The 22,318-nt window shown below is 32.8% G+C and overlaps 2 protein-coding genes and 1 pseudogene across 3 annotated transcripts; 2 read left to right on the top strand and 1 right to left on the bottom strand.

The window, feature by feature from the left end:
* The first annotated feature begins 4,583 nt into the window (after window positions 1-4,583).
* On the top strand, window positions 4,584-11,158 carry LOC123923280. Its single transcript, XM_045975970.1, has 8 exons — window positions 4,584-4,785; window positions 6,283-7,096; window positions 7,570-7,797; window positions 8,060-8,445; window positions 9,252-9,494; window positions 9,570-9,747; window positions 9,832-9,957; window positions 10,515-11,158. The coding sequence occupies exons 2-8, from the start codon at window positions 6,308-6,310 to the stop codon at window positions 11,025-11,027; spliced, it is 2,463 nt and encodes an 820-aa protein (XP_045831926.1). The 5' UTR covers window positions 4,584-4,785; window positions 6,283-6,307; the 3' UTR covers window positions 11,028-11,158.
* Window positions 11,159-12,542: 1,384 nt separating this feature from the next.
* On the bottom strand, window positions 12,543-15,790 carry LOC123923450 (annotated as a pseudogene).
* Window positions 15,791-19,944: 4,154 nt separating this feature from the next.
* Window positions 19,945-21,916, top strand: LOC123921950 (pectin acetylesterase 8-like). 2 transcript variants are annotated; one of them, XM_045974696.1, is made up of 7 exons: window positions 19,945-20,176; window positions 20,827-20,911; window positions 21,013-21,073; window positions 21,185-21,238; window positions 21,329-21,406; window positions 21,560-21,643; window positions 21,760-21,815. In XM_045974696.1, the coding sequence occupies exons 1-6, from the start codon at window positions 20,164-20,166 to the stop codon at window positions 21,599-21,601; spliced, it is 333 nt and encodes a 110-aa protein (XP_045830652.1). In that variant the 5' UTR covers window positions 19,945-20,163; the 3' UTR covers window positions 21,602-21,643; window positions 21,760-21,815. The 2 variants fall into 2 exon arrangements, with proteins under 2 accessions (XP_045830652.1, XP_045830651.1); XM_045974695.1 differs by having other exon boundaries at window positions 20,116-20,176; window positions 21,538-21,643; window positions 21,760-21,916.
* The last annotated feature ends 402 nt before the right edge of the window (window positions 21,917-22,318 follow it).

Genomic DNA, 22,318 nt, shown 5'->3' with positions numbered 1-22,318 from the left:
CGTAACAGAGGATGCAATGCATCTTTTTCTTCAATGCCCTCATGCTATTAATTGTTGGAAGGAGTTTCATCTATGATTACAATTGATATAATATGGCCCTTGAAGAACCACATGTGTCAACTAACAATATTAGCAATTGGCTAAAGCTTAATAGCGACCGTGTTCTTTATCCAGCTGACAGGAGTTATGGCATAGGTGTTTGTTTTTGTGACGGCACTGACACTTTTGTGCAAGCTCATACATTATGTTTCCATCATGTTGCTCGACAGATTGCAATTAAAAGTGGTTATGCACAACTTTGATTGTTTTTTTATGCAAAACAAACCGATGTAATTATAGAGTCAATTCAACAGAGTTTTGATAGTATTATTTTAATTGATTAATAGATAATTGTCTTAATAGATTTTAAGTACATATTATTTTCAGAAAGTTTAGGCCTTATGTTTTGTTTGGTTTGAAAGAAAGAAAATTACGGAAATCGATGGATGAACTTAACTCTAGTCCAAATTCGTCCATCGATTTCCGTAATTTTCTTTTTTCCACCTTCTTTCCACAAAATTAAATACGCACTTACAATCTAAGCGGCTGATATTTCCTATTTCGATACTTTGAGAGATTAAATTTAATGAATTTATTAATAAAAAAATTGGTGGATTTACTCTAAATAAAACAGTATGACTTTCTTTCAAATTTCAGAACCATGGGCCCTTGATACAGACATAGTATATCATATATTCTAGTCAGACTTGCAAAGGAGATAAATAATGTTTTTAAGCAAATATATTCATGTTGAGGAGAAGATCAAAATATATAGTATTATTGACCAATTATATCCCAATAAAAATAGTGACATTTAGGATGAGTTCAACCACTAACTTATACAAAGTCTCTGCAAATAAATTTTAGGTCATATGTATCCGATGGTCTTTAAATTTTATGTAAATCAAAAACCAACTCATCAAAACAAGTTGTAAAATTATACCTTTCAGAAACCATTCATTTTTGTTGACAAATTTAGCCAACTCCACACTTAGCACGTAGTTATCCTGTAGTTGAGGCATGATTGATTGACACAAATAAGTCTATGTTAGGCAAAAATAGCTTACCGTTGATAATTTAGCTGATAGCTTATGGTTGATAGCTGATAGCTTCTAGCTAATAAGTTGATTGAAGTGTTTGGTAAAATTAGTAGTTCAACTGACTGATAAATGTAAAATGACATAAAATGACATCTTTAATTCAATAATTTTTTTTATCAAATTAATACTATTTAAGATACTTAGAATTTAATATTTTAAGTTTTTTTTTTTACAATATTTTAAGTTTATTAATTCAATAAATATATCTTTCAAATATTATTATTAAACTAATTTTTATATGCTGAATTTTTTTTAAAAAAAAATATTTTCCTTTCGGTTGATATACTTTATGAAAAAATAACAACAAAATGTCAAAATATATTCACAATATAGTATAATGGTTAATTATAGGAAGGTATGTTGTTTAAAAAAAAATTATAGTAAGGTATGTACCTATGAATTGATAAAAAAAAATATGTTCTAGCCTTCATATTTGAAAATAGATAAGGCAACGTTAAAACATATTATATACATGTGATTTTAAGAAACAACGTTAAAACATGCATTTACTTATTTTATTTTCAATTCTAATGATAATAAATTATAAAGGGTAAATATGGAGTTTAGTTAAAATAATAAGGGTAAAAGAGGAAGAAAAAATGAAAAGCTAGAAGTTATAAGCTCAGAAACTATTTGAATTAGCTTCTGAAAAAAAAAGCTATAAGTCAGTAAAATAAGCTAAAAGCTCTTTTTGGAAAAACTATTACCAAACAGGTCTTTTAGTTTATAAGCCATACAGCAAAAGCTAAAAGCTAACTTTTTTGGCTTGCCAAACAGACCCTAAATTCCTCTATACAGAAAGAGAGTCTTTCTTGCACGGAGTAATTAATAAAAGAACATCTTTAAATTTTTTATGTTACAAATAAGTTCTTTTAAATTTCTAATTTTTTAAACTATTACCCTTTAAGTTATTATCCGTTTCAAAGTTTCAAAAACTCGGATGTGGCTGCTAACTAGTGTAGTGACTCTGAACACTACATTTTGACTTCTATATAATAAGAAGCGGTGTTCACTACCACCTCACTAAATTAATGGTTACGTTGTGTTTTTGTAACAGATGATAACTTGAAGGATAATAGTGTAATAAATTAAAATTTAAAGACTCATGAATATATTTTGTCTATATTTGAAATACTGAATCAAAATACTAGTTTTTAAAATAGACGGACTAACTAATCGTTAGTTGGTTCAGTGGTGATTAACGCTGAACTTGGCAGGGAGGAGTGCTGAAATCACTTGATGCCAGAACTGACTCCCGAATCAGATTAAACTTGTGGTGGAAGCTAAAAAATAGACGGACTAAAGTTGCATTTAAGCCTATATTCAATATTAATTTTTTATATATTAAGATAAAAATATAACATCAATAAAAAACTTAAAAATAATATATATATATATATATATATATATATATATATATATATATATATATATATATATATATATATATATATGGGGGCTGCTAATTTAGACCCAGTTGGGTCTAAATTAGCAAGGTGCACCTTTTGAGTTGGACAAAAATACCCTTTCTTTTTAAAAAAAAAAAAAAAAAAACATATTGGCGCTGATCCAGTATCGCGCGCCTACCGCAGGACCACCGTTACAGACCGTTGATTTCCATCAGACGGCCAAGAGATGATCTCATCATGGCTGTCGGATCAATCAGACAGTCCAGATCATCCATCTCCATGATAAGCCAGCGCGTGCACCACACTAGATCTGCGCCTGGAGAGAGAAAATTTCATTTTAAAAAAGCAGGACACGTGTCAACTGCTGGGTGGTTGGCGTGTTTTTTTTTTCATTTAATACTTTAAACTCAATTATTTCGTTGTAAATTAATTTTTTATTTTTTTATTTTTATACCAAAATTCATAATTTTTTTTTGTCTACAAATAGAGACTTGGTTCGTTTGATTTGGACACAAAAAAAAAAACTCAATTTTTCACTACCTTTAATTATCTTTATATAATACTGTGAAACCATTTAGCTGGTAGAATGGTTTCACAGTATAACTCTCTGAAACCATTTTACTGGTAGAATGGTTTCAGTGAGTAATTTCTTAATTGTTTGCTTCTGAAACCATTCTGAAACCATTTAGCTGGTACAATGGTTTCAGAGCGTTGTACTTTGAAACCATTTCACTGATAGAATGGTTTCAGGGGAGTTGATTTTTAATTGTTTGCTTCTGAAACCATTTTACTGCTAGAATGGTTTCACAGTATAACTCTCTGAAACCATTCTTCCAGCTAAATGGTTTCAGAAGCAAACAATAGTTTTTAATTAACGTTTTATCTCATTTAATTAACGAAAAATAGTTTCAGGTCTCAAAAAATTTCATAAAATATACCAAAAGTTCCAGAATATTATCTAATATTTTATTAGAAACAAATAAAAAAACAATTGGTTTCAGAGTACAAATCTATGAAATTATTATTATTATTTGTTAAATGGTTTTAAATAATCAGCGGAATTTGTGAAAATAATTTCATGACTTGAACTAGGGAGAGTGAGGTACACAAGAGGGTTCTAAATAATTCATAGTACTTTACATAAAATTTTGGAAATTTTTTATGGAATTATAATATTTTTAATTACCTTTTTACTCATTTAATTAACTAAAAATAGTTTCGGGTCTCCATAAATTTCATACAATATACCAAAATTTCCAGAATATTATCTACTATTTTATTATGAACAAAAAAAAAAAATAGAGCCTCCCTGAGGCCGCACGCGCCCCCACGCGCCGCCGGTGAGAGTGGGCGTGGGCGACGCGCACTGTTCATCGTCCCTCCCACCCGTTTTATGCAGAAACGGGTCGTGCGACCCGGTTTTTGACCCGGTTCGATCTCCCTCAATACTCAACGAAACTCGACGTTCCTTATATGGATTTTGATTGTTTTTCAATTTTACAAAGGTTTCCGGTATTAGTTTTTGAAATCGGCGTTCGATTCGCACGTAAAATGAGGTCGAAATTTGGAAGAAATTTAAAAAATGTAATAGTTGTTCTATTGTTTCAAAAAAAAAAAAAGGGTATTTTTATGATGCAAATTACATACATGCCCCAGTTGCTCTATTGTTTCAAAAAAAAAAAATGGGTATTTTTGTCCAACTCAAAAGGTGCACCTTGCTAACTTAGACCTAACTAGGGTCTAAGTTAGAAAACCCCTATATATATATAGGGGGCTGCTAACTTAGACCCAGTTAGGTCTAAATTAGCAAAGTGCACCTTTTGAGTTAGACCAAAATACCCATTCTTTTTATTTTTGACAAAGTATAGCAACAGGGACATATATGTAATTTCCATGATAAAAACATGCGCCCCCCATATCTCGCGAGCCCCCCATACCATTTCACCAAATCAGTTTCACGCGCCCCAAAAGAATGTAATCAACGCGCCGCATCTCTAAACTCATCGCAGATCCAACGAAAACCACCATCATCATCATCATCGCAGCCACCGTCCACCGTCACGATTCAACGAAACCATCATCATCATCATCGCAACCACCATCGTTCTCTTTAATTTCAGAGAATCAACGATTCAACGAAACCATCATCATCATCATCATCATCATCGCAACCACCATCAACATCGCAATTCAACGATCCAACGAAAACACCATCAACATCATCATCGCAACATACGGTATCCCTTCCATCTCTTGTATCTGTAATTCTATTTCATTTTTGTTCTGAATCTGAACTTTAATTGTGCGTTTTTGTTTTTATTTATGAAATTGTGTGTGTGGAAAACTATGAAACCATTTTGCTACTATAATGGTTTCATTCAATTGGGTCTACCTATGGTTTTGAAGAATTAACAAAAGTCAGGGATGAATAAATACTAGTCACTGATATTTGGATGAAACCATTGTGAATGTAGAATGGTTTCACTAATAAATAATCACTGATGTTCGGAGTCCTAATGGCTTTTTGACTAAGTTGTGAATATTTTATACTGATATTTGGATGAAACCATTGTGAATGTAGAATGGTTTCAGAGAGCTGTTTCCAAATGTTCGACTGGCTCTTGTCTCTTTTGTGGCATTTCTCATTTCTTTAACTCATGCATATGCATCATCTCCTCATAATTGGCTCTGTGTAAATAGCTATCTTGGTTAGTGGCATGACAAACAAGGAACACGACTAATAGCTCCACGACCTGTGGACTTCAGTAGACTTGAGAAAAACTCGACTAACTCGTATTTGATTGTCTTTGCACATTCATCTAACCTTTGTTTGACTGAGAGAAACTCAACTAGATCTAAATTTGAAGACATGTTATACACATCAAAAGGCATACATGAATTTAGTATATTTACTCATGCATGATTCTTTAGAATTTTTTGACTGGAATAAAGGATTACTGAATATCGAAAAAGGATCGATTCTATGTGTTTATTCCATGCAAACCATATATGGGCTAGCTAAAGAGTTTTGGGCCAAAATATAGGTTGGCTCATTACAATTTCAGTTCAGATGGTTTCTCTTTCAGTTCAGATGGCTATTGCTACAGAGGTTTGTTATCCGTGATAATGTGGATAATCATGGTCAAATGCGGCCAATACAGACTCGATTGCAGTCATATTACATTCACAGACACATGAAAAACCTTGATGTCGTGGCCAAGATAGTTGTTGCTAACTTTGATTTTCATGTTAAGATACCATTTTGGTATTGGGTTATTCATTGATATATTGGTTGTTTATGTGTATAGAATACCATTTTTGTTTAAAATTGGATGACACTGGCTATGAAACCATTTAACTGTGATAATGGTTTCAGTGTACAACGCTATGAAACCATTTAACAAGAAAAATGGTTTCATTAAAACTTTGTTGATTTTGTAACAAACGCATGAGCTTCTAAATAGTATGATTCCGATGCATTTTTACCAAGTTTATGATGAATTCCTTTGTTTAAAATTGGATGACACTGACTATGAAACCATTTAACTTTGATAATGGTTTCAGTGTACAACGCTATGAAACCATTTTGGTATTGAGTTGTACTCTGAAACCATTATACCAGCAAAATGGTTTCAGACAGTTGATACATTTTATTTGTTCTGTTTTATGCTTTTTTTGTGATGATTTTTGTGATGGTATAATGGTTGAGTTCTTATGAATTTGTTATGTTTTAGGGTGAAAACATTTAAGTACCTAGAGATGGTAGATGCACCAACCTTCAGTCTCGGGTTGACAGCTTCGGATGAGGAGAAAGGGAATGCTTCATCATCTGGTGCTGAGGCAAATGTACAGCATAAAGGAAAGGAAAAAAAAGATGAGAAGAAAGTAAGCGATAAAGTGGGGAAAGATAACGATGCCGATCCAAGAGTGAGGCACAAGCTTAGCATACCTAAGGTGTACGACATTATGCAATTGATAGAAGGAAAAAGAAGGAAAGATCAGATAATTAAGGAACTTACCGAATGTGGCTTTGGAGGAATGAGGTATATATGTAATTGGACAAAGATTCCTACCTCCTTTGTGGATTGGATAGTAAAAAGCTTTGAAAAAGAGCACATGTGGATTAGACTGACAAAGACAAAGGTACTCCCTTTGAGAGATGATGATGTACATCGAGTGTATGATCTACCAATGGCGGGGAAGGAAATTAACTTGGATCTTTGTTCTGATGGAGCTATAAGGAGACTAAGAAGAGAATTAGGATTGGGTGGGGGTAGTTCTCCACGTGTGAAGGTGAGTGATTTGGAAAGCAAATTGAAGACGATCGAGCATCCAAAAGCATGGGTTAAAGGGGCAATCTGTTATATCATTCACAATATTTTGTGCCCCACTAATCATAGTGGTGTATCACTACAATATGCACAAATATTGGAGGATCCAGCCGGCGTGTCATCGTACAATTGGTGTTCATATGTTCTTCAATATATGAAAGAAGGTTTGCAAAATCCGATTGTTGCAAATCCATTAGCCGACTTCCATTTCCTCATGGTAATATTTCTATACCTTACTACTTATATTTTTTTTGGATAACAATTAACAACTTGAACATTTTTGGACCACTATAGTTAGTTTTACACTCAATACTGTGATTAGGAAGATGGTTTCGAATTCAACAAGTGTAAATTGATATGATAGTGATAATGGTAGTCCTAGTCTAGTAATGTAAACACAAATAGGAAAAATGGTTTTGAATTCAACAAAGCATTACTCAGATATTATACTCGTCCATAAACTTTGTTGATTTTGTAACAAACGCATGAGCTTCTAAATAGTATGATTCCGATGCATTTTTACCAAGTTTATGATGAATTCCTTTGTTTAAAATTGGATGACACTGACTATGAAACCATTTAACTGTGATAATGGTTTCAGTGTACAACGCTATGAAACCATTTAACAAGAAAAATGGTTTCATTAAAAAAATAGATTTGTTGTTGTGACTGTACTAATTTATTGTGCAGATTAATTATATGGAAAAGATGGGGAAGAAAAGCCCATTTCTGACCGGGAGATACAAACGACCCTCACTTCGTGATTGGGACGTAAAGACGGCAACCCAAGATATTCAAAAGGTCCACGATGTTATGGGACTCGAGTATGGGTTGACAGCCGGTGTAACTACATTGAACAACATTGATGAAGTGCCACTCGTGCTATGCTTTGATGCAGATACTTGTCCATTGTCTGCGGTGAGTGAAAAATAAAGATAGAAATTAAACAATTAAGGAATATTATGTGGAAACCATTAATCTTGCTAAATGGTTTCAATAAGCTATACTCTGAAACCATTATACCAGCAAAATGGTTTCAAATAGTTGATACATTTTATTTGTTCTGTTTTATGCTTTTTTTTGTGATGATTTTTGTGATGGTATAATGGTTGAGTTCTTATTATTTTGTATAATTATTAGTATTGTGAACCCGGTTATGTTAATAATTGTTTGTATGCAGGCACCGATGCATCTTAATCACTGTAGGTCCTGTATAATGATCTACAATAGAGCTGCTGAAAAATTGGAAAGAAGGTTAGCTGAAGGTAAAGATGGGGCAGCTGAACAAAAAGTTGGAAATGAACAGGCAAATATTGATGAGGGAAATGTTAGGAAACAAGGTGAACAAAAAGATGGGGCAGCTGAACAAAAAGTTGGAAATGAACAGGCAAATATTGATGAGGGAAATGTTAGGAAACAAGGTTTAAGATATAAATCATCAGCTAACAGAAGAAAAGTAATTCCCAATGTAGGAGATGAGGAAGCAGATGATGGACAAGGAAAACAACCACCACTCTCTGGTACACAAGAAACAATACTGCAGTATCCACAATATTTTGATGCAGGGTAAGTAATGACTAGTATTTTGTTTCAGTTTGTTTTTTAAATATAAATAGTTTCAGTAAGTTATATACTGAAACCATTTTTCTTGATAAATGGTAGAATATTAAGGAATATTATAAAATTTATATTTTGTAGAATATCCTTAGATAATATTCTAACATCTTAGACCCATATCTTTAACACTTGTTTCAGGATGGAGAAGAAGGGTGAGAAAAGTGATGAAAAGAATAATGAGAAGGATGACAAGAAGGATGAGAAAACTGATGAAAAGAAACATGAGAAGAAGGTTGAGAAGAATGATGAAAAGAAGGATGGGAAGGATGACAAGAAGGATGAGAAAACTGATGAAAAGAAACATGAGAAGAAGGATGTCGGATGTGGAGCTGATGAGGGAAATGTTGGTAAAAAAAGTCTAAGGTATAAAGCATCAGTTAAAAAAAGAAACAATACTGCAGATGATGAGGAAGCAGATGATGGGCAAGGACCACAACCACCACTCTCTGTTACACAAGAAACAATACTGCAGTATCCACAGTATTTTGATCCATCATCAGAATACTGTGAAAATGTTGTTGTAGAGTAAGAATCAACAGTTCCTTTATATGAAATGATTTCATTATACTAATAGATTTTTTTGAAACAGATATACACAGGACCAGCTTTTAAACATTAAAATAGCTCTGAAACCATTTAACTATGATAATGGTTTCGGTGTATAACGCTATGAAACCATTTAACTAGAAAAATGGTTTCATTAATTAAATTCTCCACAATTCTGCAAAATAACAGCTATGGCATTTATTTGGCAGGGCAACTCCGTTAAGGACGGTGTTGGTTGATGAAATCATTGACTTGAGTCAAGCGGACACTGTTAAGCCAACTAGAATGAAGAGGAAGCATGAAAAGGAGGATCGCACATATCCTGAACGTAGACGAGCTGTGAAGAAATCAAAGTACCTTACAAGCCCATATGATACTGCTGTCTACGAGTCAACTGCAACTAAATTGCAGAAGGATATATGCACCTATGCATGGAGCAGTTCAATTGATGAGTAAGTCAAAATCATTTTAAAATATTGTGATTAGAATAGGTGACTACAAATCCTAACTGCTTGATAATTATATAGGGAGGAAATTCTGTACTGCTCCAGATCACATGACTTCACTCTACAACGGAAAGAGTTATGGACTCTAAACAAAGATGAATGGATCAGTTGCTTTGTTGTAAATAGTTGGGTAAATTACTTGAATTGGAGGCAACGAAAAGGACAAATGACAAGGCTTGTTACACAATATATCAATTATGTACGGATTATATTCCATGAATATTAATAGTTTACTTACTTTTAAGTTTTTTTGGAATTGATTTTACTCATTTCATATAAACAGCAATACATGGAAAGACCGGATGCACTGGAAATGGAGCAACCAGCTGCGTTCAATAACTTCATTGCAAGACTTAAATGGTTCAAGTACATGGATTGGAAGAAAATTGACCCTACAAGTCTGGAATACGTAAGTCCTTCCCCGACTATTAGTTGCTTTAATTATGAAAAAGTCTATTAAATGTCAATTGTGTATAATTAACCAAACTAATAGGTTAATTATTGAAGTCATTTAACAACACTAGTGGTTTCGTTGGATATACTAGTGGTTTCATTGGATATGTTATACAATAAACCATTAATCTTGTTAAATGGTTTCAATAAGTTATACATTGAAACCATTTGTCTTATTAAATGGTTTCAATATCTTACGGTTTAGTCTTATGGTTAATTAAAGGTAATCTTTACCAAGTTCTAATAAATACATTTAAGTAATCATTTCTGGTTATGTTAAACACTTGCAATTGTAGTACCTTCTAATTAAAATTACAGTTTAGATGTGGCAATAAGTAAGTACATAAATCATTGCTAATAAACCTTAGATTTAGGGGCTAGCTGTGAGTCTTCTGATTCAGGGGAAAAAAAGATGTTTATTCTTGTTTCAGGCAAACTTCCAGTTTGAGTTATATGCTCAATTTTGTTCCATTTTTTTAAGCATCCTAATATATTTTGTGTGCTTTTAAACAGATCATGACGCCGGTATTGATTGGCAATCCAGGGAGTCATTATGTGTGCTTTGTTGTCAATTTGAAAAGCCACAGATTCCAATTCCTAAACAGCATGTATGGAGATAGGTTGAATTTGGACCCACCAAATATATACAAAAAGATGTTTGATGTATGGTTGAATGAGGTGAATGCATTTCTTATAGGATTGTATACTCATAAAAAAATGCCATTCCCTTTCCACTTTAGCAAATTTAGTTGGGAATCTCCAAAAATGCCAACTCAAATTGATAAAGACAATTGTGGAGTATTCTGCATGAAATTCCTTGAAGAATGGCAAGGTGACCATTACACCCAAATGGAGTCTTTCAAAAATTGGAGCCAACTCGGAAAGCGAGACAAAATTGCAAGGGTGATGGACTTAAGAATTGGGATATTGTCCACAATTTTAACCGACTCCAGCAATTCAATAAGACACAAAGTGGAAAAGAATGCAACTTCTTACTGTGAAGAACTGACTCAAAAGCTAGGATGATGTCTGAATTTGAATTTCTGGATTATGTATAACTAATGTAGTTGTTTCAGATTGAGGTTGTTTCTGAATTTGAATTTCTGGATTATGAATTTGAATTTCTGGATTAATGTATAACTAATGTAGTTGTTTCAGATTGAGGTTGTTTGAATTTACTATTATTTTTTGCCACTTATAATTAGTATTTTCGCTTTTTTTGATAGCGTTATACACTGAAACCATTAGTACAGGTAAATGGTTTCATAGCGTTATACACTGAAACCATTAGTACAGTTAAATGGTTTCATAGCATTATACATAATTTTAGTATTTATTTTAGCTACAACCATTATTACATGTAAATGGTCCTAATTTTAAACCAGTAAACAAGTCCTCTCTCTCCAACATCAACTTTATCGATAGCCATTTGCTGAGATGGAAGACCTGACTCTGAAAGCCATTTCTCAAGAGAAGTTGAACTTTCAAGTGAATCAGTTTCACATCACCAAAGGAATAGTTTCCATAAATGGTTTAGTTTGAGTTGCAGATACAACAGAAACATGGTTGTTTCTTCGTGAGAGAGGTAGTTGACAGAGACCTGTTCTGTGAATTGTTGGGTTGAAAGCAGGAATAACAGTGGTTGTGTTGGTGAACATCATCATCATTCTCATCCCTGAAGCTTCAACCATGGCTGTGTTTGTTTCAGTAAGCAAAAAATGTTACCTTATCTGATGAAAATCTAACTTAACACAACCCCATGCTATACTGTAGCTAGAATTCTGCTGCTATGATACTTTGAGTAGTTGTTAGAATACCACGTGGTCCTAATTTTAAACCAGTAAAATGTTACTATTATTTTTTGCCACTTATAATTAGTATTTTCGCTCTTTTTGATATATTCTGAACCTCTTATATCTTCTCTCTTTTCTGTCATTAAAATATATAATTTTTTCCTTTTAACTATGAAGTTAATGAAACCATTTTTCTAGTTAAATGGTTTCATAGCGTTATACACTGAAACCATTAGTACAGTTAAATGGTTTCATAGCATTATACATAATTTTAGTATTTATTTTAGCTGCAACCATTATTACAGTTAAATGGTTTCATAGCTAGTTTAATGTTTAACAGCTAGTCATGCTAGTCATGGGTATATCTGTTTCAAGAAAAACGTATTAGTTTAATGAAACGATTTTTCTAGTTAAATGGTTTCATACCGTTATACACTGAAACCATTATTACAGTTAAATGGTTTCATAGCATTATACATAGTTTTAGTATTTATTTTAGCTGCAACCATTATTACAGTTAAATGGTTTCATAGCTAGTTTAATGTTTAACAGCTAGTCATGCTAGTCATGGGTATATCTGTTTCAAGAAAAACGTATTAGTTTAATGAAACCATTTTTCTAGTTAAATGGTTTCATACCGTTATACACTGAAACCATTATTACAGTTAAATGGTTTCATAGCATTATACAAAATTTAACAGCATACCAATACATTAACATCATATTTATATTCGGCCGATTGAAAAAATAACACTTGAACATATTATGATACCAATAAAACAAACTTTAACATCTCATTACATCAATTAAAGAGAACTATAAGACTAGTTAATGAAAAGCAACTTAGTACTTTTATCCAATGATATAGTCAACACTATATCATTGTATTATAGCTACTACTCCCACTACTAAAACCACACCAGAAAACATGAAACACATCTCTGTTGAATTACTATCATCACTTTTATCCATTACATCCTCGAAGCCTTTTTTGACTATTAATTAGATGAATTTCTCCAGCCCTTTTTGAACCTATCATAAGAAAAACAAACAGTCAATATTAGCATTGAAAAAAAACAACAATTCATTCTTTTCATTCAAGTAAAACTTACACATTAGGTGATTCATTAGGCAACATGTCATTATGTTTCCTTTTGTTTGGACAATTCCGTGTGTCATGGCCGGTTGCACCACAATTCGGAAAAAGACAATGGCGAATCTTGGTTGCAGCTTCAACTCCTCCTTTTGGCCTTGATCGTTTTGGTCGACCTTTGCTTTTGGTTCTAACTGGATTTCCAACATCACATTCATCATCATCTGAAACAACTTCAACTACTACTTTTGCCTTTGAACCTTTTGGTCGACCTTTGCTTCTAGTTCTAACTGGAATTCCAACATCACATTCATCATTATTTGGAACAACTTCCAAACCAATTTGATCTTCATGACTTTCGGACATTCCTTTTATCTCTCGGATAAGATCCTCCAACCCTTTAGTAGCAATTTGTTTCCGTTCTTTTGTTTTTAAAGATTCATATTCAAGACATTGAATCAGAGAATGAAACGCAGCAGAGGAGACATCATTGTTGTTTACTATGTGACTAGATTTTGGGATCAATGAACTTTCACGTCTCCATCGAAAAGGAAGATACTTTGAAGGTATGTGAAAATAATTTTTCATTAGAAGCACTCGAATAGCATGCCTGCACAATATTCCAGAAAACTCAAATTCCTTACAAGAGCAACGAATTGATTCTTGACTTTCTATCCAAGTTACAAGACGACCTCCATCATCTTTGGTGTGATGCTTCACAATAAAAGAGCCACTGTTTGTTTCAGTTGCAGCGTATTTTGTAGATAACTCAATCTCAATTTGAATCAACCCAAAAGCATAAGGTGTGAGTATAGATGCAACATGTTCCTCCATTGGAAAACTTGTTTTAAGCAGATGATTATGATACTTTTGACGCATTCTTGCTTCCTCTCCAACTCGATTCCTAATCTGGACAGCAACACCAACCTACCAAAAATACAACAATAGTTGAGTAAGATCATAACTTAGTAGGATCATAACTTTAACACCAATTCAGTACTTTTATCCAATGATATAGTCAAATACTGAAACAGAGTACTTGAGTAAGATCATAACTTGCATAAAAAAAAATGTTAAGTTCATACCCTAGTAATAAAATCAGTCAAACTTGTTTTGGCATCCAAGAAGTGTTTTATATATGAATTTATCGATTCCGAACGTCCAGTTGTTGTCATCCCAGCAAAAAAAAAAGTCCTTCAAATAAGCTAGAGCCCAACGTTGGCGAAGAGAATACAACAATTTAATATGTATATCGTTACTTAGACCAAATTGTGCAACCATGGATTTCCAATTTTGTTCAAAACCATCTTCACAATCTAAATGGTACACCTTGAAAAACTCAGATTTAAAGTCATTATATCTTGCACCTAATACAAACGAAAACCAACTTGGCAACTTTGCCAAAATGTGCCATATGCAAAAGGCATGTTTTGTGTTCGGAAATTCATTTGCAATGGCTTCTTTAAGCGAGGGATCTTGATCTGTAAGAATTGTTTGTGGATTCTTTCCTTTGACAAAAGCTAGGAACTTCTGAAAATATTGAAATAAGATATTAACAGTCAAAGTTCAGAATTGAAACACAAATCTAATTACTCTTGTACACTGAAACCATTACTCTTGTAAAATGGTTTCAGTAAGTTATACATTGAAACCATTTGTCTTGTTGAATGGTTTCAGTGTACAATTGTGATAAAAGGTTCAGACAAACTTCCACTAGTTGAAAGAAAAGTCAATTTAATGAAACCACATCCCCATGTGGTTTAATTAAAGCCAGAACTGAATAACAAATCTAATTTAAATAGATATTTACCTTTAAAGCCCATGTGAAGGAAGAAATCTTCTCATTTCGTAATAGAACACAACCAAAAAAAACTGAATTCCCATGATTGTCAACTCCAAGCCATATTCCAAGTGGCATATCATAACGATTTATTCGATAAGTAGTATCAAAGACAACCACATCCCCGAAAGATTCATATGCACGGATTGAATCACCAAATGCCCAACTAATGTGTTCCAACTTCTTATTCTCATCTATTGTGTAATCATATTGGAAGGCATCATCTAACTCTTTCAACCCTTTACACAATTTCAAGACATCTAAAGCATCATTTTGTTTGTCAATACCATTTTGGTTTTGAAGGAAATTCCTAATATCTTTATCCATAAATGGTAGACTACCTACATCTATTCCTTTCTCTAATTCAAGCAATCTCATTGTGACATTAATGGAACAACCAGCTTTATGCATCATTAGTATACGGTTTTGGTCAACAACCGGGATGTTACGATAAGCAGGGAGAAATTGAACCTCTTTCTCATCTAACAAATCATGGTTGTGGACATTGTTGAAATATATTACCACCCATTTTTCTTCCAATCCAATTGTCTCTTTAGCAACCACCAATCTCGCACTACAACTACACCTTGAAGCTTTCCGTTTCCTTTGACTTTCCAGTTCATTAACTTTGACTGGTTTAGAAACCCCGGATCGATGGCAAACGAACTCTCTTTTGTAAACTGTTTCTGGATTTCCCTCATCAGTAGTGTTTCTATAAACGTGATGACGTCTAATTGAGAAACCACTTCTTTGTGCAAACGAAGAGTAAAAATTATAAGCATCATCATCACTATCAAATATTTGAGGGAAATCAACATTTGTAAGAAGTTCAATTTCATCAATATCAACTTCATCCCGTACTTCAGTCGACATGTCTAATCTTATAGTTTAAATCTGAACATATCAAAGTAATAACATATCAATTCATAACTCAAAAATCATATGAACTCAGAATCAGCACAAAAAAAACCATAAAACAGATCAAATAAAATGCATCAATTATCTGAAACCATTATACCATCAAAATGGTTTCAGAGTACAACAATCTGAAACCATTCTACCATCACATAATTTCATAAAATCAAAATAAACGCACAATTTCATAGTTCATGAAAAATAAACAGGAGCATAAATCATGCACATATAGCAAACGAAACGCATGTATGATTGTTGCAGAAATCACATAGATGATTGTTCATGAGAAAACAAACAGGAGCATGTATGATTGTTGCAGAAATCACATAGATGGAAACGAAACACATAAGTTTAACTAATCAATATAGCAAACGAAACGTAGTAATGAAGTGTTGAAGATGAAATTGTGATGGTATGCGTTCATGAACTATCTATGTGAATGATGATGTTGAAGATGAAAACATACGAATATTTGGGATGGTGATGGTGATTGCACGACGATGAACCTTGGCGTAGCTTGTTCGGCGATGGTGATGGTGATTGCACGATGATGAGGATGATGATGACGGCGATGGTGAAGAGTTGGGTCGCGATTTGGGAGCGCGTGTGGCGCGTTGATTTGGGCTTCTACAGTAATCGTGTTCTGTAGAAATGGGGGGCGCGAAAAGAAGAGCTATGGGGGGCGCGCTAAAAAAAACAGTTACAATGACATCACTGCCCTTCTATATCCTTCTAATTAATTAATAGTTATTGGGGTATTTTTGTCTAACTCAAAAGGTGCACCTTGCTAACTTAGACCTAACTAGGGTCTAAGTTAGAAAACCCCATATATATATATATATATATATATATATATATATATATATATATATATATGGGGAGGGATCAAATTACACCGGTGTAACATTTGAGTAACGTTACATCGCTCAATAACGTTTTCACGAATACAAATTTTACAAAATCCACCATTGGATTGAAAGTTTATATCGTATAGATCATCCATGTTGAATTTTACAAAAATCTAAAATCGTTTGATATGTTATTGAAACCGATGAAGATTAATGGTTTATGCGTTTATATATATATATATATATATATATATATATATATATATATATATATATATATATATATATGCATTACCAGATCTTATATGTAAGGACAAACAAATATTTCAAAAGGTCTTATGTGTAATATACTTGAGGTCTTAAAATAGGACAAGTGGCCGTATTAATGAAAGGTAGAATTGCTAACATTATTGACCCCCAAAAAAATGACTAACATTATGAGTAAAAAAAAAAATACTAACATTATTAAATATATAGCCTCATCTCCTTGTCATCTATTATTATTGCACAACAAAAAAATTTAATAAAATATTTTATATAGTCCAAGGAGCACCACTTTATATATATATATATATATATATATTGTCTCTCTGAACATAACTCAATTAATAAAAATATTGTATTTTATATATAAGGTTGCGGTTCGAATTTATTCACCTCAAGAAGTAAATTTTTAGTCATTAGATTACTTGAAAAATAAAACAATTCACATAGTTTTCATGCAATTTTAATGGCTAAAATTAATGATTAAAATTGTTTTGTCCTAATTTTGTTAAAATGCAATATGACCCGATTGATTTGTAATGGGAAGGGATTGTCTCCATGAAGTTTTTCTCCATTGCAATCCTAACCATTCATTTTTTTATTTGTTTGTTTATTCAATTAAAAACAACTTTGAAAGGTTAAGATGTCCACCGTAAGGAATCCGGTGAAATTCCCACCGGAGACAACTCTTTCCCATTTGTAATAGATGGAAGGAATCTACTAGGTATAACTATGGAATTTTGTTACGGCAATGCATCATGAATCATGATCAGTGGCGAAACTGGGAAAAACAGTTGGGGTGGGCCGAGAAAAAATTTATAATGTATAAATTAAAGAAAAAATAAAATTTGCACCGATAATGTAAAATAATTTATTTTACATTAATAGTACATGTTTATTCTGCCAAATCATCCCATTAGTCCTCATTAAACTCTAAGAACAAATTTATATTTCATACAAAAAATTAAGTCATAATAAGCACAAATTTAGTCATTAAAAAATTTAATTGTGTAACTCTAAATAATATATTTTAAAAAAAAGATAGAAATTGTGCTTCTTTTATATTGATATATCTATATATTTTTTGGAAAAAAAATATAAAATATTCTTCTTTGGTATTGATATATGCATATGGATATTAAAATTGTTTTTTTAAAAGAAAAAGGAAAAGAAAATCGAACAAACGGAAGAAAAGAGAAGAAAAAAGAACAAAATGTTAAAAAACATGCTTTGTAGGATTCAAACTCATGACCTGAGTATGTTATGGCATGCTACAAGCCACTAGGCTAGCACTTACATTTTGCATTTGGACGCGTAACTAAATATATATCTAGTATAATTGTTTATTTTATAATAAAATCAAGGGTATATTAGTAATTTCCTATTTTTCCGGGGTGGCCGCGGCCCACCCCAGCCCCACCCTAGTTCCGCAAGTGATCATGATCATACCACGCATCTAAAGTCGGTCAAAGATAACTTACACTACAAGAAAAAAAGCAAATAGCGACAGGCAAATTGGGGCAGTTGTTATTGAACTGCCGCCGCTTTTGTCTTTCTCGGCAGTTATTGCGGCGTTTCTCAACCGCTGCCCCTGTTTGTACATCTGGATGATTTTAACCCTCTTTTCTTTAATTGGATTCACGCTTTATCCTATTCAATCAAAGAAATCTTTAATTTTCTGCCACAAACCCAATATTAATTGGCGATTCTTCCTAAATCTCAAACCCCATTAAATTTCAAACCCCAGTATGGATTCGTCCCCAAATCCTTAACCCAGTGTCGATTCATCCCCAAATTCCAGACATCAGTTCGCGCAAAATCTCTTCAAGAATTGGTACCACCATCGAAGGTTCATTCTTCCACTTCAACCGATTTCGTCGATGCCACTTTGGTTGTTCTAAAGTTATTATTTATTTATTTTGTTTTTTTTTCCTGTTGTTGTGCCTCCTCACTGTGATTTACTTTGTTTTAATGTCCTGTTTGTTGTTGCATTTTTTATGGTTACTATCTATGGTGTGGAAAGTCTATCCTCTGCTATTTAGTTTGGAAGTGATGTTGGTGAAGCCTTGGAACCACAACGAAAGCTTCAGTTTGGAGTGTTTGAATGTGGCATGCTAAAGTGTGACTGAGGGAGTTATAGAAGAGTTTCTTTTAGAAGTGTAAGATTTTTAAAATTGTCCTTTCTAATAACAGGATGTATAGTTCTTTATAGAGGAGTTTTGTATTTCCATACATGAGCTTAGTCATGTTTTTATGAGGAACTGTTTCTTAGTTGATTTTAGGTGTCTTCGTTTTGGAATTCCTCTAGCATACATGTTTGTTTTAGGAGACTCACAAGAATCATATTGTTTTTGTATGTCCTATCTTTTTCTTCTTACTTTGTTTCTTATTTAGTTCTAAACTCATTTTGTATGCTACTAGTCTCGAGAGTATAATGAAAGGATAAGAAGAAGAAGAAGAAGAAGAAGAAAATTTCAATTACTATACTTTTATGTGATGTGTCACTATCCAATAACCAAATACTTAATTAAGATATTGAATGCTTCACTGACCATCATTATATAAATCAATTTTATGTGTGAATAAAAGTTCTTAAGAATTAATGTATTGTTAAAGCTTTCTTAGGAATTTAATGTTATTTGTTTCTTAAAAAGCATTTGGACTAGTAATCCTTATCATGGAAAAGTAGTATATGCAGAACTACATCACTATCTTGTGAAAGCTGAATTTGATTTGGTTATAATAGGTCATTACCTAACAAACTACCCAATTAAATAGTTGTTTTCTTTCTATTATTTTTATTTTTAAAGGAGGTGCAATAAAGACCGCATATCATATTTAGCCATATAGCAGCTTGTAGAGTGTATGTAGATACCTATGGTAAAGATAGGACTCAAGATAGTGTTGTAAATTTTGTAATGTTTAAGGAGGTTTTAATTTATGATTTTGTTTAGTTGGTTATTATCCGTGTATAAGAGAGTAGTTGAGATTAATGTAATCCTTTCTTTTTTCTTTAGATCCTTTGACTTCTAATCGATTTTTTGTTGATGCAGAACCTTGCCTCTCTTTCCCAGACAGTGTTGTTGATTCCTCTTCTTTCTTGCGTTTGATTGCAGCGTTATCTTCCCTGATTTCCGCGTTGCTTTGAACCTTGGGGTAAGTTAATCACAACCCTTATAAAAACTTGTTATATAGTGTGTCTATTTGTGATTTGCAGCTGCTAATGTATTCTTATGGAAGTGTAGAAACTGTGGTTTGAGTGTTTTTATAGATGCTTGAATATCACTTTCTTACTCTCATTTGTGTCATTTCAATTCTGGTTCTTGCCTTATTGTTTTTTTTTTCAATAACTATAATCTGAATACTAATTTCCAATGTTTACCCGAATCATCTTTGAACTTGTCTCGCTATGACGGTATCAGGTCAGTCGCTGACTCCCCATGTAACCCCCCTCTCCCTCCCTCCATATACACACACAACTGAACATAGTGTTTTGTTGTGTTCTTATTTTCATTGATAAATAATTTTGTTTGGCTTGAATCCATTTTCTCTATTCTAGATATGGAAACCAAGTTTACACTGATTAGTTGGACTCTCTCTTTGGAGATTCCCAAGCTAGAGGGTTAAGCTCTCTCTTGTTAAGAATTGACGTATGATGTGCTAGGTTAATGAGTAAATTGATCTGTAGTCACTAAAGAATCACAAATTGTAGATTTTACACATTGGAAAGTTAAGAATCACAAACTGACCCACAATCCATTTTCCCTGACTTTTATGATGGTAGCCACAATAATTTTATTTAACTCATTCATGATGATAATGTAACTTCGACTTTTCACGCTCGATTAGTTTTTGCGATGCAGCAGTCCACACCTGACAATATTGAATTTTTCATTATGATTGGGATGCTACAAGATAAACTTCATCATATTATGCATCTAATTATGGATTGTATTGTGTATAATTTTCTAGTTATTCATAGCTTTTTCAATTAGTAACTGTCCTTTTTTTAATTAGTTTTTTTTCTCCTATGTCATAACCTGATGTTGAAAAGAAACTGATATTGTTGCAGTAGGAGAACAAATATACACTAGCTATTATTCTCCGATAGGAGCTAGAGTGAAGTGTCTCTCATATGCTGGTTACTTTATCAACACGTAAGCAGCACCTAGATATGCTTCTTAATTAACATTTTCATAAAAAATTTAAGTTCCTTAATCATCTCATATAATTCAATTTAATATGTTGTTACTTTTAGAAGGGATGTCTCTGGAACTCAGCACATTAAACAATTCTTCAGTCAAATTGTTACAAAACATGTAGCCTTCTTAACTCTGATCATTTGCAATAGTAGTACACTTGCAGTTCTACACACAAAAAACTGCCACATATCTTTTCTACCTTTTCATTTGAATGAATCTTTCTAATAGGGCTCTGCAGGGAATTTGCCTAGATCATGCATTTCAAGACTCAGTCCAAGGCTGGTAAGTTTGTGAACTATAGTTCTATTTTCTTATCATTGCAATTTCATTTTTGGTGTTACTAATACTTCCGACTTCTGAACTATGTTGTAGTGCTTTTTCCCTCAATATGTTGTATCACAAATCACCACACCAATCTTCTTTGTAAACGCGACATATGACTCATGGCAGGTTAGATTATTCTGTTGCTCAATATAAATTAGTTTATCAAGTAGTAATTGATGTTTTTGGTGTTAGCTCTTAATAACATGAGATATACAAGAAGGCTTTTCCCTGATCCTCGAGATGTTGCTTTGATTCAGATTAAGAACATTTTGGCACCAGGTGTTGCTGATCCTCATGGGCACTGGCATAGCTGCAAGCTAGATATAAACAACTGCTCTTCTAATCAACTTGATCTAATACAAGGTGAATTTTTTGTTCTGAATTTTCCCCTTCATATATAGGTTGTCACATCCTAAGTCCTAACTGCAAGATATTATAGAATTTATCTAACTCCACTTTTACCATGACTTGATTTTCAGGCTTTAGAACACAATTTCTAAGAACATTGACTTTTTTTTTGGTAAGCAAAGAGAGCATTGACTGTAGTTCTTGTTCTTATGTTCCAAAAGGCTATTGAATCTTTGAGGTGGATGCTTATGTATATTGTAGCAGTTATGCTAGTGTTTATTGGACAAACCAGTAGTGATCTTCAGCAAAAGCACTTGTTGCATGAGTCACGATATAGTTACTTTAATAAAAAATTTATGTTTATAAAAAAGGTTTATTGAATTAGTTAGTAATAGGAAAGTAAGACTCATTTAGTTAGTGAGATTTGAGTAAATATCAATATATAAAATAAATAAATAAAAAGGAAAAAGAATTGAGTAAATAAATACCCAATTTATTGTTGGGATTTTTTTTTAAAACATTTTAAAGTTTTGCGGCGGTTTTAAACAGCCGCTATAATTTAAATATTATTTTTTTTAAAATTTCAGCAAACACCGCCGCTAAATATACCGAACCGCCGCTAAATTCCATACCGACGGTTATTCCAACGGTTGCCAAAACCGCTGCTGCATGACCTAGCGACCCCGAAAA

Source organism: Trifolium pratense, linkage group LG4, assembly GCF_020283565.1.
Source record: "Trifolium pratense cultivar HEN17-A07 linkage group LG4, ARS_RC_1.1, whole genome shotgun sequence".
NCBI lineage: Eukaryota > Viridiplantae > Streptophyta > Magnoliopsida > Fabales > Fabaceae > Trifolium > Trifolium pratense.
The sequence above is the reverse complement of the archived record's forward strand: the minus strand, read 5'-3'. Positions and strand labels throughout refer to the sequence as shown.

What these genes read in the sequence shown, in the direction of transcription:
- LOC123923280 (XM_045975970.1), top strand. Translation starts at nt 6,308, where the DNA reads ATGGTAGATGCACCAACCTTCAGTCTCGGGTTGACAGCTTCGGATGAG. An exon ending in ATACTTGTCCATTGTCTGCG is followed by an intron (nt 7,798 to 8,059) that starts GTGAGTGAAAAA and finishes GTTTGTATGCAG; the next exon opens with GCACCGATGCATCTTAATCA. An exon ending in CCACAATATTTTGATGCAGG is followed by an intron (nt 8,446 to 9,251) that starts GTAAGTAATGAC and finishes TTTATTTGGCAG; the next exon opens with GGCAACTCCGTTAAGGACGG.
- LOC123921950 (XM_045974695.1), top strand. An exon ending in GTCAAATTGTTACAAAACAT is followed by an intron (nt 21,074 to 21,184) that starts GTAGCCTTCTTA and finishes TCTTTCTAATAG; the next exon opens with GGCTCTGCAGGGAATTTGCC. An exon ending in TCAACTTGATCTAATACAAG is followed by an intron (nt 21,644 to 21,759) that starts GTGAATTTTTTG and finishes CTTGATTTTCAG; the next exon opens with GCTTTAGAACACAATTTCTA.